The sequence below is a fragment of the Propithecus coquereli genome, unplaced genomic scaffold (genome assembly GCF_000956105.1).
Source record: "Propithecus coquereli isolate 6110/MARCELLA unplaced genomic scaffold, Pcoq_1.0 Scaffold126, whole genome shotgun sequence".
NCBI classification, from domain to species: domain Eukaryota; kingdom Metazoa; phylum Chordata; class Mammalia; order Primates; family Indriidae; genus Propithecus; species Propithecus coquereli.
The window spans coordinates 779,108-792,168 of NW_012136747.1; the positions used below are offsets into that span (position 1 = coordinate 779,108).

Sequence of the window (13,061 nt, forward strand, 5' to 3'; positions counted from 1 at the left end):
CAGATTCAGTTTGTATTTCCTTTTCGATTTAAGAGTTGCTGAAGAGAGACTTTAAAAATTTACTGATTTTTAATTTCATTTCTAGTCATATTGCCTTGTAATCAACGTTTTTTTTTTTCTTTTTCTTTTTTTTTTTTTTGAGACAGAGTCTCACTCTGTGGCCCTGGCTAGAGTGCTGTGGCGTCAGCCTAGCTCACAGCAACCTCAAACTCCTGGGCTCAAGCCATCCTCCTGCCTCAGACTCCCGAGTAGCTGGGACTGCAGGTGAGCACCACCATGCTCGACTAATTTTTCTGTTTTTAGTAGAGATGGAGTCTCGCCCTTGCTCAGGCTGGTCTCGAACTCCTGAGCTCAAGCACTCCTCCTGCCTTGGCCTCTCAAGAGTCCTAGGATTACAGGCATGAGCCACCTCTCCCGGCCAAATTTTTTTTTTTTACATTTTTGGATGTTATTGAGATTTACTTTGTAGACCGAATGTGGTCAGCTTTCATGACCGTTCCATCAGCTTAGCTCTTGAAAAAAAAGTATATTATCTATTGTTAAGATAGAGAATCTGAAATATTGTAGTATCTTACTGTGTTATTTTATTTCAGGTTTTCTGAAATCTTATTTCTGTTTTGTCTACTTAATAATTCTTGGACTGTGACAGGTGAATTAAAATCTCTTATTCATGTGTTTCAATCTATTTATCTTCATATCCCTGTAATTTCTCCTTCCTGGAAATTGCTGCGATGTTATTGGGAGCATTATGAATTATACCCTTAGCATTATAAATCGCCCTTGTTTGGCTCGTGTAGTGATGTCAGTCATGAATTTTCATTGTCTGGTATGAAGATTATGGCCCCAGCTTTGCTTTTGTGTGTATTTCCTTTAAACCTTTGCTTGTTCTTTTCCTTTTGCCCGTTCTACGTCACTTTGCTTGAGGTGTGTCTCTTGAATGCAGCGTAGAGTTGGATTTCTAATCTTGGGATCTAATCTAAAAATCCTTTTTGTTTTAAAGATCAGTGAGTTAAACCTGTTTACATTTATCGTAGGGCGGATTCCTTCACTGCCCCCTGTTGTGTGTATACGTGCCTCTGCCTGTGTGTGTGTTTGTGTGGGGGGCGTATTCTTTCACAGTGGGCCTATTTTAGAAAGTGTATCAGAAGTGCAGTCCTTTGAGTATGTAGGGAGGCTTGTATTTTTGTTCGAGTGGTTACGTTTATATTTATACCTTCTTATAATGCTCCCAGTTCCCTCTTTTTTTTTAGACAGTTTCTATTATGAACGACAGTAAATTTAATTCGTTTCTTCTTTCTTCTTCTCCCCCTTTCTCTTGTCACTACCCCATTTTAGCCGATGACATACTGAGCGATTCTGAGGCACAGTGTTTACATTCTCACGGCTCTGGGAGCTCCGGCAGGTGATATATCCGTGACAGTGACCATTGCCTACTCTTGTAATGACATGAAAATCCCGAGAAGGCCAGGCACGGCAGCTCATGCCTGTAATCCTAGCACTCTGGGAAGCTGAGGCTGGAGGATGGCACGAGGTCAGGAGTTTGAGATCAGCCTGAGCGAGAACAAGACCCTGTCTCTATTAAACATAGAAAAAAATTAGCTGGATGTGGTGGCACACACCTGTAGTCCCAGCTGCTCGGGAGGCTGAGGCAGGAGGACTGCTTCAGCCCAGGAGTTTGAAGTTCCAGTGAGCTATGATGATGCCACTGCACTCTAGCCTGGGTGACAGAGCAAGATTCTGTCTTAAAAAAAAAAAACTTGGAGAAGAGAGGTCAGCAGCTTAGAAGATAATTGTGGGGACTATAGTGAAGCACTCTTTTAAGAAATGCTACAGCACCCATGCTGTTTTTCTTTTCTTTTTCCTTTTTTTCGAGACAGGGTCTCACTCTGTGTCCCGGGCTAGAGTGCCATGGCATCAGACTAGCTCACAGCAACCTCAGACTCCTGGGCTTAAGCGATACTCCTGCCTCAGCCTCCCCAGCAGCTGGAACTACAGGCATGCGCCACCACACCCAGCTAATTTTTTGTATCTATTTTTAGTTGCCCGGCTAATTTCCTTCTATTTTTAGTAGAGATGGGGTCTCGCTCTTGCTGAGACTGGTCTCAAACTCCTGACCTCAAGCAATCCTCCTGCCTCAGCCTCCCAGAGTACTAGGACTACAGGCGTGAGCCATTGCCCTTGGCTCCACACACTTGTTTTTTATTCCTTTAAATTTGTTTCCATATTCAAATTACTTGAATTTTCCTGGAGTAGCAGTTAATAGGAGGTTTTGGTGGAAATTGGGAGAGAGTCCAGGACAGTCCTCTAGATTTCTCTGCTGAAAAGTTCCCTCCTTTGTTGCTATGGTAATGGGTTGTGCCTTTAAACTATGACCTTCTCTGTATCCACTCCCCTTTTGCCTCTCAGAGCCTAACCTGGTTCAAGAGGCCACCTGCCTCCAGCCACAAGCCCTCCTGATTCATTCCAGCTGCAGCTCCTGCCTTGTACCCCCTTCCTTTTTGAAGTGGTGATTTCTGGAGTCCTCCACTGCTCAGCACCCCTGCACCCCACTTTCCCCCACCTCTGCTGCCAGCCACCTGCATGTGGTTGGGGCTTTGCGGGTTTTCTCTGCCCCCAGTTTCCCCAAAGCTGTAGCTTCTTGTTTGTTTTTTCTTCCCTTTGTTCCTCTGTATGATTCAGGAGAGGAGGGAAGATTCAGAACTAAGCTGCTGCCGTATTTCTATTGGAACAGAGGTCGTCACCTCCCTGATTTTTCTGTTCATCATATTCTCCCAAAGAGAGCACCTGCCTGCTTTATTTCTGGCTTCAGAACACCTTAAAGGCCTTGGAGGAAGAACATTTTGTAACCTCCTTACGATGATCACTTTCTTCTAATAACCATCCCTCTTACTTCTGGGTACAAATAATGTATTTATTTATGCCCTGAAAGATTGTGGGGAGGTAAGGGGTGGGATGGGACAGTGGACCCTCCAAGCAGGGTTTGGAAGCTCTGGGTATTGACTTTTCACACCCTGGAGGGTCTGAGTTCCAGGATCAGAGAGCCCACCTGCCTCATTTTTATGGACAAGCAGCTAAGGCACAGGGAGGGACGGAGATGGGCTCCAGGTCACGTTGCCAATTCGTGGCAGGTCCAGAGCTATGAGCAGGGACCTGGATTTGAATTCTGTACTCTGTGCTGTTTCCTGGCACTGTGACCTCCTTCCCCAGATACCTCAAGGTTCTTGGAGCCTTGGTGTCTGCTCAGGTGAACTTACCACGTGCGGCTGGGCAGCACATGTCCAAGGTTAGAACATGAGGTTAGTCCTGCTCTCCCCATTGTGCAGAAAGGAATCTGAGGCCCAGAAAGGGAAAGTGACTTGCCTAAGGTCACACAGCAAGTTGGGCTTCCCAACCTCACCACTGAGACTGGGCCAAGGACAGCTGCATGGTTCAGCACTTTCCGAGTTTGGTTCTGTGGGGCTTTTTTTGCCTCCTGAGGAAGTTGATGGCAGAGTTTTCAAAACACTTTCTCGTTACTTATTCAACACATGGTGTCTGAGCCCCTAGGCTGGGCTGGACTCTGCCCTGGAGGCGTTCACGGTCTGGAGGGGACAACATGCACGTACACACTCACACACATGCACACGGAGCAGGGAAGCACACTCTAGTCAGCACTGTCGCACGGGGGAGCAGGGACACTGTGGCCAACAGACCTGCTGTGGACGCACACACAGCCCCAGTGTCATCGCGGCCCCTTGGAAGAGTCACTTAAGTTTTCTGAAAGTTAAGCAGGGAAGCAGGGGCTGGAATTGGCTGAGTAATAGCTTCAGCCCTCACTGGAGAGTCAGGCCTAACCCCAGGCACCGCGCTGACCCCAGCGATTTGGGCCAGGACTTCCGACTCCACTAAGGTTGTCCTCACCACGAGGAAGAATGCAGCAGGCTCACCGGCCTCCACTGTCTGCGTGAAGCCTCCTGACCCTGTGTCAGCTACCATGTCCCCAGCCTCAAGCCTCCCAGTCCCAGTGAGTCCAGGTTTCCTCTTCCTGGCATTGGGGGGTGAGGAGTTCGTTCCTTGGGGGCCCCAGTTCTTGACAGCAGCTGCCCATCCGGGTCACTTTGGTCTTGCCAGCCTGGCCTCTGGCCCCTGGCTCCGTCTCTCTGTCTCCTTCCATTGCAGCCTGCCCTGGTGTGATGTCCTGGAGTCGGGGACTAAGAGCAGCATCCCCATGTCTGCTAGGGGGAGGAGGAGGGAGAGAGACCCCAACCTGGAGGGGCAGCATCAAGAGAGAGGTAGGCAGGGACAGGGGCCCTGGGAGAAGTAAGGAGGAAGAAGACACCAGGAGAGGGTGAAACATTTATTGATGGATCGATCGAAGTCATCAGAAGTTTCAGTCGTTAACTTTCAGGCTCTCCTTTCTCTCGGCTCGGGGCGTGCCTTCAGATTCAGAGAGGGGCCCCCTCTGCTGCTGTCCCCTACATCTGGCCATCCATGTGCTGGTTTGACAGCTGAGTTCAAGTCCTGCCTTCGCTGCTGATTCTCTGTGTGGTTTAGAGCCTCACTCCCCTCTCTGAGCCTCAGTTTCTCCACTCTAGAGTGAGAGGTTAGACCAGGTTGTCTCCAGCTGGGAATGTTCTGTGACTCCTGAACACAGACACAGCTCCCAGCTGTTCCCTAGTTATCCGTCATCGGTGGTGTTTGCTGGGCTCTTACTGTCTGCAGGCGTGCGAGCCCCACGGGACAATGAGGGAGACAGGAGCGCCTGCCGCTTAGGACTCGGAGACTGAGAAACAGACGATCATTCCCAGAGGGCCGAGGGCCGTGCTTGATACGCTGGTTCCACCTGATCCCCCCATGGAGTGCTGGAGTCCCCGCTCCCTAGGGAGGCAAGGTCTCGCCCCCTGCCCAGGAGCGGCCTGTGTCCAGTTAGCGACATGGGTCAGTGTTGGCAAAGGCCTCTGTGTTAGTCAGAGGAACAGAATCAGTAGATGAGAAGATAAGAGATGGCCCAGCCCAGCAGCCAGGCGGAGGAGGGTGGGCTCCTCCGTCCTCTGACCTTTGTTCTACTCAGGCCCCCTCGTCGGGGGAGGGCCCAGCTGCTTAACTGGATTCAGCCTCCGGACATGCCCAGGAATAATGTGCAGTCCGGGCACCCCTGTGGCCCAGTCAGGCTGACACGTAAAATTAACCATCACAGCTCCCCCTCCCGATTTGGAGCAAACGTCTCTGAAGGCCGCCCCAGCTCCAGAGCTCCTGCGGGACAGGCTGAGGCCTTTGTTGCGGCTGCCTCATAGCCCAGCCTCCCCTCTGCCTAGCCCTGCACCCCTCGCCCTCACAGGGACCAGAGTGGTTCTCCAAGTCTCAGGCTGCTGAAGGAAACGCCGGGTGATGTGACCAAGAGTGATGGGGAGGCCACTCACGCCAGGTGGCCAGGGAAGGCCCTTCTGAGGAGGGGACCCCTGAAGCCGAGACTGCAAGACATCTGTGCACAGGGTGGAGACCCCGGTTCTAATCCCAGCTCTGTTTCTGACCTTCTCTGTGACCTTGGCTAAGTCACTCCACTCCCCTGAGCCTTGGTTTCCTCATCCGTGACTTGAGAATCAAGCTTCCTCCTTCACAAGGCGCTCTGAGGCTCTAGGACAGAAACAGAGAAAGGGAAGGGAATTGTAGTGGGGTGAATAGTGGCCTCAAAAAAAGATAACTAGCCTGAGTAACAGAGCGAGACCCCATCTCCACAAAAAATTAAAAAATTAGCCGGGCATGGTGGCGCACACCTGTAGACCCAGCTGCTTGGGAGGCTGAGGCAGGAGAATCGCTTGAGCCCAGGAGTTTGAGCTTGCTGTGAGCTAGGACCACACCACTCCAGCCTGGGCAACAGAGAAAGACCCTGTCTCAAAAAAAAAGAAGAAGAAGAAGAAGATAATGTCCCTGTCCTAACCCTGGAACCTATGACTGTGACCTCATTTGCATAGTCTTTGTAGATGTTTGTGGGGTTTTTTTGGTGGGTTTTTTGTTTTTGGTAGATGTTACTAAGTTAAGGCTTTGAGATGAGCAAATCATCCCAGATTACCTGTAAATCCAATGACAATCATCCTCAGACGAGACGGAAGAGAAGACCCACGTAGAAGGCCACACAAAGATGGAGGCAGAGACTGGAGTGATACGGCCATAGCCCAGCAGCACCTGGAGCCACTGGGTGCGAGAAGAGGCGTGGAAGGATCTTCCTCTAGAGGCTGAGTGGCAGTGTGGACCTACTGACACCTTGATTGTGGGCTTCCGCCCTCCAGAACTGCGAGAGAATAAATGTCTGTGTTGAGACCCCAAGTTTGTGGTCATCTGTTTGGCAGCCACAGGAAGCTAATGCAGGGAGCTTGAGCAAGGTCTGGTCCCCTCTGCGTCTGCTCTGTTCTGGGAGGAAACTGCTGGTCCAGCCTCGGGCCCTCTGTCTCCAGTGCCATGTACTTGTCTTCAGCCTTCACTTCCATTCTGACGAAGGGCTGGAGCAGCAGAGCGACCACAATTAACTTGCTAACTGGGAATGTCCCCCCACTACAGGGCGGGAAGGGGTGAGCTGGAGGCAGGAGAAAGCAGCAGAGAAGTGCCAGGCTCAGCTGACAGGCCCACGACTTAGGCTGCACCTGCGAGGCCCACCCAGGGGCCCAGGAGCATGCTTCCGGCCTGAGGTCACACGGGTATTGGGCTCTGGCCAACTTGGCCCCATACACAGTTTCTATTCCTGGATCTTGGGCTCCGACACCAAATATGGCGGGGCCCGAGTTCAGCCACCCCCACCTGTGGTCAGGCATGACTTTGGTGGCACATCCTGCCCCTCACTGGGCCCAGACCCCACCCCACCCCTCGGCAGTCAGATCATTCCAGTGCTACGGGCCAAAGCAGCCAGGGGCTCACCCTACAGCTGGCCAGCTGTCCAACCGTCTGTCCACACATCGGTGTGGCCCACATTGGGTTAAAGATACTCAGGACCAAAATAGCCCCTGTCCCTGCAGAAGAAAGACGGGACGGGGGACACAGACTCTTGCTTTACGCCACAGCTCTGTGCTGCGGACCCTGCTGGAGATCCCAGGCAGCCCCCCAGCTGTGACCCCAGCTTCTCTCTGGCTCAGTGATCTGCTCGTTCATCAACCCCCCCCAACAGGTCACTTACTGACTCGCTCACTCGCAGGTTCGTTCGCTGACTCACTGATCATTCACTGGCTCACTCGGTCACTACGTGTCCACCACGTACCGAGAGCCGGGCACTGCTCCACCGTCTTAGATGCTGAGCAAAACACAAAACTCACAAAACATACCTATCCTTACGGGGTTTTCCAAGTAGATAACCAAAACGAGAAGTAAAATGCGCCGTAAGAATTGGTGCTGGCGAGAGGACACCGGAGAAGGGCTGGAAGGGATGGAGGGGTTGAAATTCTATGGGGACCGCGGAGGGCCCCAGTGGGAAGGTGATTTCGAGTGAAGACCTGAGTGAGGGAAGCCCCGTGAGCACCTGCGGGAAGGACGTGCCCAGGGGCAGCATGAGGTCTGAGAAAGAGCCAGGAGGCAGGTGTGGCCAAGGCAGAGGCAGCAGGGACAGGCGTGGGACACGGGGTCAGGGTGTGCAGGACACTCGAGGCCTGGGACCTGGGCCTCCCCCATCACTCAGCGTGTGGCCCACTCGTATTTTTAAAGTGTCCCTCTGGCTGCCGAGAGGGGAGTTGACGCGTGAGCTGGCCGCGCGAGTGTTGCCGTGTTCACACTGGGTGTCCTCCACCGGCCACCGAGAGAGAGGGTGCAGGCGCACAGCTGACGCTTGCCCCGCGGTGCTTGCGGAGGTCCAGAGTTGCTGCCGCCGCCTGCATCTGACTCTCTCCCCGCTCACCCCTGGTGCTAGACCAAGTGTCACTTCCCCCAGGAAGCCACCGGGGAGTCCTCGTGGATGATTTCGGGGAGTCCTCATGGATGATTTCGTTCTTGTCTGTTTCCAGACGGCGCCCCCCAGCCTGAGCGCTCCTCCCTCGCCCCCTCCCGCCGATGCAGGGCCTACCCATTCCTAAGTGTTCCCTGGGGGCCAAGTGAGTGAGTGAAGAAATGAGCCCCAGGCCCAGCCTGCCTGTGTGGCCAGGGGAACGAGGCCCCTGAGAGCCAGAGACCCGCCTCACTTTCTTCTCACCATCTTTTGCAGATGGACCTGCCGGCGCTGCCAGTGCGCGGAAGGGCCGTGTCCACGTTGGCAGCGGAGTCTGGCTGCTGAGCCAGCACGTGTCTCCAGGAGGCCTGCGGGCCGCCCGGGTCCCTGCCTGTCTGCGATGGGCCGCCCGGGCTGGTCAGTTACTGTCTTCGGTGTTCCCTGCCCTCGCCCTGATGAGGGGCCCAGCCCCACTGCTCGAGCCCCGGGCTCCTGGCACCACCCTCGGGCTGTGGATGAGACCGTGAGGGGGTTGACCCCCTGCTCCCCTTAGCACCGGGCTACACCTAGTCCCTCAACCTCTTTCTGCCCAAGTTTCCAGGCCCCTAAAGTAGAGATGATGCAGCTGCCCCTGGGGTGGCTGAGGGCGGAGCGGGTGTGACACGTAGAAGGAACCGAGTGAGTGGTGGCAGGATCACTATTAACGGTTCAGGTCAACGTGTCCTGAGATCCTCCCGCGAATTTGCGGTGCCCTTACTCCGGGCAGGGTGGTGCGGTGGTGAGAGCAGAGACCCGAGCCAGTTGGCCTGAGTTCTAACCCCTGCTTGACACTTGCTGTGGGACTCTGCACGAGGCACCGAACTTCTCTGTGCCTCCGTTTCCTGGTCAGTAAAGTGGGGGTGGTGATTGCCACCCCACAGCAGGGGGTAGGGGTTTAACAAGTTCATGTGTGTGAAATTCTTGGAGAGTCACCTGGCAGGTACAGGATGGACAGCCAGTGCTTATTGCACGTGTGAAACTGTAACCCCTGGGTGGGTTCCAGTCCTGCAGGCGGGAAGACTGAGGCACAGAGCTCCGTGGCCTGCCCCAGGTCACACAGCCCCACACCCAGGAGCATGGCCCATGCCTCTCCTGTTCCCGCAGCCACTCGGGGGGCACCTGGGAATGTTCCTGGTTACTGGCCAAGCGGACATCACCAGGCGAGAGTGAGGGTCCAAGGGCAATAATACTGGTCAAGGTCATGGACTGCAGCATAACCTCCCTGTCCCTTTTCCACTCCAGACCTGTGTCTCCACAGCCCAGAGCCCAGGCTGGGGCCGCCGGGGGGCCAAGCAACCCTGTCACATCTGGGGAAAGGACTTTGGGGCGCAGCCACATCCCACATGCCTGGAGCGAGCATCCTGCTATGCATGGCTCGCCGTGCCAGCCCTAGTGAGCCAGCGCCCAGGCCTGCCGGAGCCCCGGGCTTCAAGCTGACAGTCATCAGGGCTGCTTAGCAGTCTGCCCTTGGATGAACCCAGGCCTGGTTCATGGAGCTCAGGGGCGCATGAGCTGGGCCTCAAATCCCAGGCTGTCAGCCCTAACAGGTGGAGGGAGCCGGGCCTCGCCAGGGAGAACGCCCTGTGTAGCACGTGGCAAAACCATCGCTTCTGACAGTCCTTTGGGAGCTCACAGGTGTGCTTCAGAGGGAAGAGTGTCCCTGCTCAGACCTCAATCCATGGCCATTGTGCCCCTGTTTTACAGGTGAGCAGCTGGCCGGCTGGGATTCAAGCCCAGGCCCATCTGGGTATGGGCTTTGGAAGCTGGCGTTGGCTCCCGCTGATTTCGTGGGAAGCATTTTTCTGGTGGGTCGGGAATGCCACCGGCCTGCCTAAACGGTGATGCTCCTCTCTTGCAGACCAGCCAGTTCCTGCTGGAGGCTCCTGGTGGGATCTGGGAGACCATGTTCAAGGCGCCCGACCTCCTGCCGCGGCTGCTGCGGGGCGCCCCGAGGCAGCGGGTCTGCACCCTGTTCATCATCGGCTTCAAGTTCACGTTTTTCGTCTCCATCGTGATCTACTGGCACGTTGTGGGAGAGCCCAAGGACCAAGGGCAACTCTATAACCTGCCTGCAGACATCCCCTGCCCCCTCTCGGCACCCCCCACCCCACCCTCCAGCACCCCCACTCCAGGCAACATCTTCTTCCTAGAGACTTCGGACCGGACCAACCCCAACTTTCTGTTCATGTGCTCGGTGGAGTCAGCCGCCAGGACTCACCCCAAGTCCCGGGTGACGGTCCTCATGAAGGGGCTGCCCAGCGGCAACGCCTCCCTGCCCCGGCACCTGGGCCTCTCGCTTCTGGGCTGCTTCCCTAACGTCCAGATGCTCCCGCTGGACCTGGAGGAGCTGTTCTGGGACACACCGCTGGCGACCTGGTACGCGGCCGCGCAGGGGCGGTGGGAGCCCTACCTGCTGCCGGTGCTCTCCGACGCCTGCAGGATCGCACTCATGTGGAAGTTCGGGGGCATCTACCTGGACACTGACTTCATCGTCCTCAAGAGCCTGAGGAACCTGACCAACGTGCTGGGCACCCAGTCCCGCTATGTGCTCAACGGTGCCTTCCTGGCCTTCGAGCGCCGGCACGCGTTCATGGCGCTGTGCATGCGTGACTTCGTGGCCCACTACAATGGCTGGATCTGGGGCCACCAGGGCCCGCAGCTGCTCACCCGGGTCTTCAAGAAGTGGTGCCCGATCCGCAGCCTGAGTGAGAGCCGCTCCTGCCGCGGCGTCACCACCCTGCCCCCCGAGGCCTTCTACCCCATCCCCTGGCAGAACTGGAAGAAGTACTTCGAGGACATCAGCCCCGAGGAGCTGGCCCGGCTGTTCAATGCCACCTACGCCGTGCACGTGTGGAACAAGAAGAGCCAGGGCACGCGCTTCGAGGCGACGTCCAGGGTGCTGCTGGCCCAGCTCCATGCCCGCTACTGCCCCACGACGCACGAGGCCATGAAGATGTACCTGTGAGGGGCTCACCAGGCCACCGCCCCCCCACTCCTGATGGAGAGGGGTGCCTGGCCTCCCTTCCCTCGGGGCAAGGTGGCAGGGCCCGGGACAGGGAGGTGTGAGCTGGGGCCGCTGGCTGGCCCAGGCTGTTGAGGAGTCGTTGCTGGAGCGCCACAGCAGGCCCTGGGGAGGCTGTGAACACCTGTGGGCCAGTGCCCTGTCTCGGGCCAGTGCTGACAAGTGGCACCAGAGCCAGCTGGAGTGAGCTCGGTGAGTGTCCCAGGCCTTCTAGACGACAGGCGAGAAGAGCAGACCCCAGAGCACCTCCCACATGGTGCTGGGCAGCCAGGTGAAGCCAGGCATTGAGGCCGAGGTGCTGGTGAGGGGAGCTTGGAGCAGCAGGTGCAGAGGGGACAGGAAGGAGAGGAGAGGTCCCCGGCGGAGGGGAGGAGGCAGCTGGTGGGCTGGCGGCCCAAACCCAGCCCCAGAGCCCAGGGGTCGGGAGGGTTTCCGACGGGGTGGGCAGGGGCGGAGGCGGGCAGAGCTGGCTGGGGGCTCTTTGCAGGGAGGCCCTCCTGCCCACCCTTTCTGCTTTCTAGACATGCTGCGACAGAGACACGTGTTAGCTGCCCACCCGCCTGGGCGTGGGGGCATGGAGGCTCTTTTGGCTCAGGATAAGCATTTTAAAGACCTCCCCCCATTATAAACATAGAATAATAAATATAAAAGTGACCCACTGACACCTAGTGCTTTGTGGTTGGTGACGCACGTTCACCCACGCAGCCCTCGTCAGCTCCGCTCTGATGGGGAAGCAGCTGGGACAGGCTGGTGGGGACTTCGCCAAGGTCATGCAACCTGCCTGCGATGGAAGGGCTCCCACGTGCCCTGGGGACGGGACAGGCCACCACTGCAGTGGGGGAGGGAGGAGCTGCTTTTCCCACCTCATTTTCCATGGCTCACAAACACCTGGGTTGGGTCGCACCAGCCCACTCTCATCCCCAACCCATAATAACCCTGAATGTTTTAACCTAAACAGGGCCAAATGAGGGCACTGAGGAGCCCACCAGTAGGGCAGGGGCGAGCTGCTGCCAGGCCTCGGAGGGGTCCCCATGAGGGAGGCATGAGGGCCTGTGGGGTCCCTCTGGCCTCACCCGGGATGCCTGGCCAGGATCCCGGGAGAGGCCCCAGCCGGTTGGCCCAGGGGAAAATCTGCTCCCGCAGGGCGAGGCCCCAGCCGGTTGGCATGGTGGAAGCTGCCACCAGGCTGGAGAAGCCCTTCCTGGAGGACTGGGGGTGCTGCCAGAGTTGCCGGGGCTCAGCAGGCTGCTCTTTGGCGCCCTTTGAATTCTGCCTACAGAACCTTCTCGGGCAGCCTAGTGAGGAGGTGAGCTCCCTGGCTCTATAGGTATTCAAGAGCAGTGATGTTTTTGTGAAAACAATGGATTGTAAGTCCAGTATTTCTCCAACCACAACATCATTTCCCCTCTTTAAAAATTGTTTTTAAAATGAGCAGGCTTTACTTTAATAATAAATAGAATATTAATATCTATAACTATATGTACACAAGCAAGTTAGGTGCCCTCTTAGAGTGGAGCGTTGTTTCATTAGTCACACGCTTTGACATTGTAGAGTGAGTGCCTACTGTGTGCTGGCTACAGAGGTAAAATACACACTTCTCCCCCTTCACCCTAAGCTCTTCTATGACTCCCTGTTGCCCATGGAACAAAGCCTGGGCCTGGCATTCAAGGCCCTCCGTGACCTGGCTCCACTTCCCTCTGCAGCCTTCAACAACCTCACTAAACTGCACGCTCTTGGCTCAGGGTCCCTCTCAGGGTCATTCCTGGGGTTGGGCCCAGGCTCCCACAGGGGCATCCAGGTGGCTACGTGGGGGCCTCAAGAAGTTCCTTTTGGTCCACGCTGAGCTGAGGGCCCAGAAGGGACCAGCTCTAGCAAAGCAACATAAAAGGATGGTTTTGCAAAGAGCATTAAGGTACTGTGAGAGGTACATTCAGTTTCAATGTAGAATAAAACTTGTGTCTCTACAAAAATGCTCCACCGTTCACACCATCGTGAAATGTTTCATAAGGTATAATCTTGCTGGTCTTAGAACTGAGAAACACTTGTCCCAGGACTGACCTCCACTGGGGTGGAACTGCAACTCTGCTGGTTCCGGCTGTGTGACCTTAGGCAAGTCCC

The 13,061-nt window shown here is 55.7% G+C and overlaps 1 protein-coding gene across 1 annotated transcript; it reads left to right on the forward strand.

Annotated features, from left to right (window-relative positions):
• Window positions 1–8,156: 8,156 nt before the first annotated feature.
• A4GALT (alpha 1,4-galactosyltransferase) lies at window positions 8,157–11,210 on the forward strand. Its single transcript, XM_012638010.1, has 2 exons — window positions 8,157–8,299; window positions 9,780–11,210. Exon 2 carries the CDS (start codon window positions 9,825–9,827, stop codon window positions 10,884–10,886), a length of 1,062 nt encoding a protein of 353 aa, XP_012493464.1. The 5' UTR covers window positions 8,157–8,299; window positions 9,780–9,824; the 3' UTR covers window positions 10,887–11,210.
• Window positions 11,211–13,061: the final 1,851 nt, after the last annotated feature.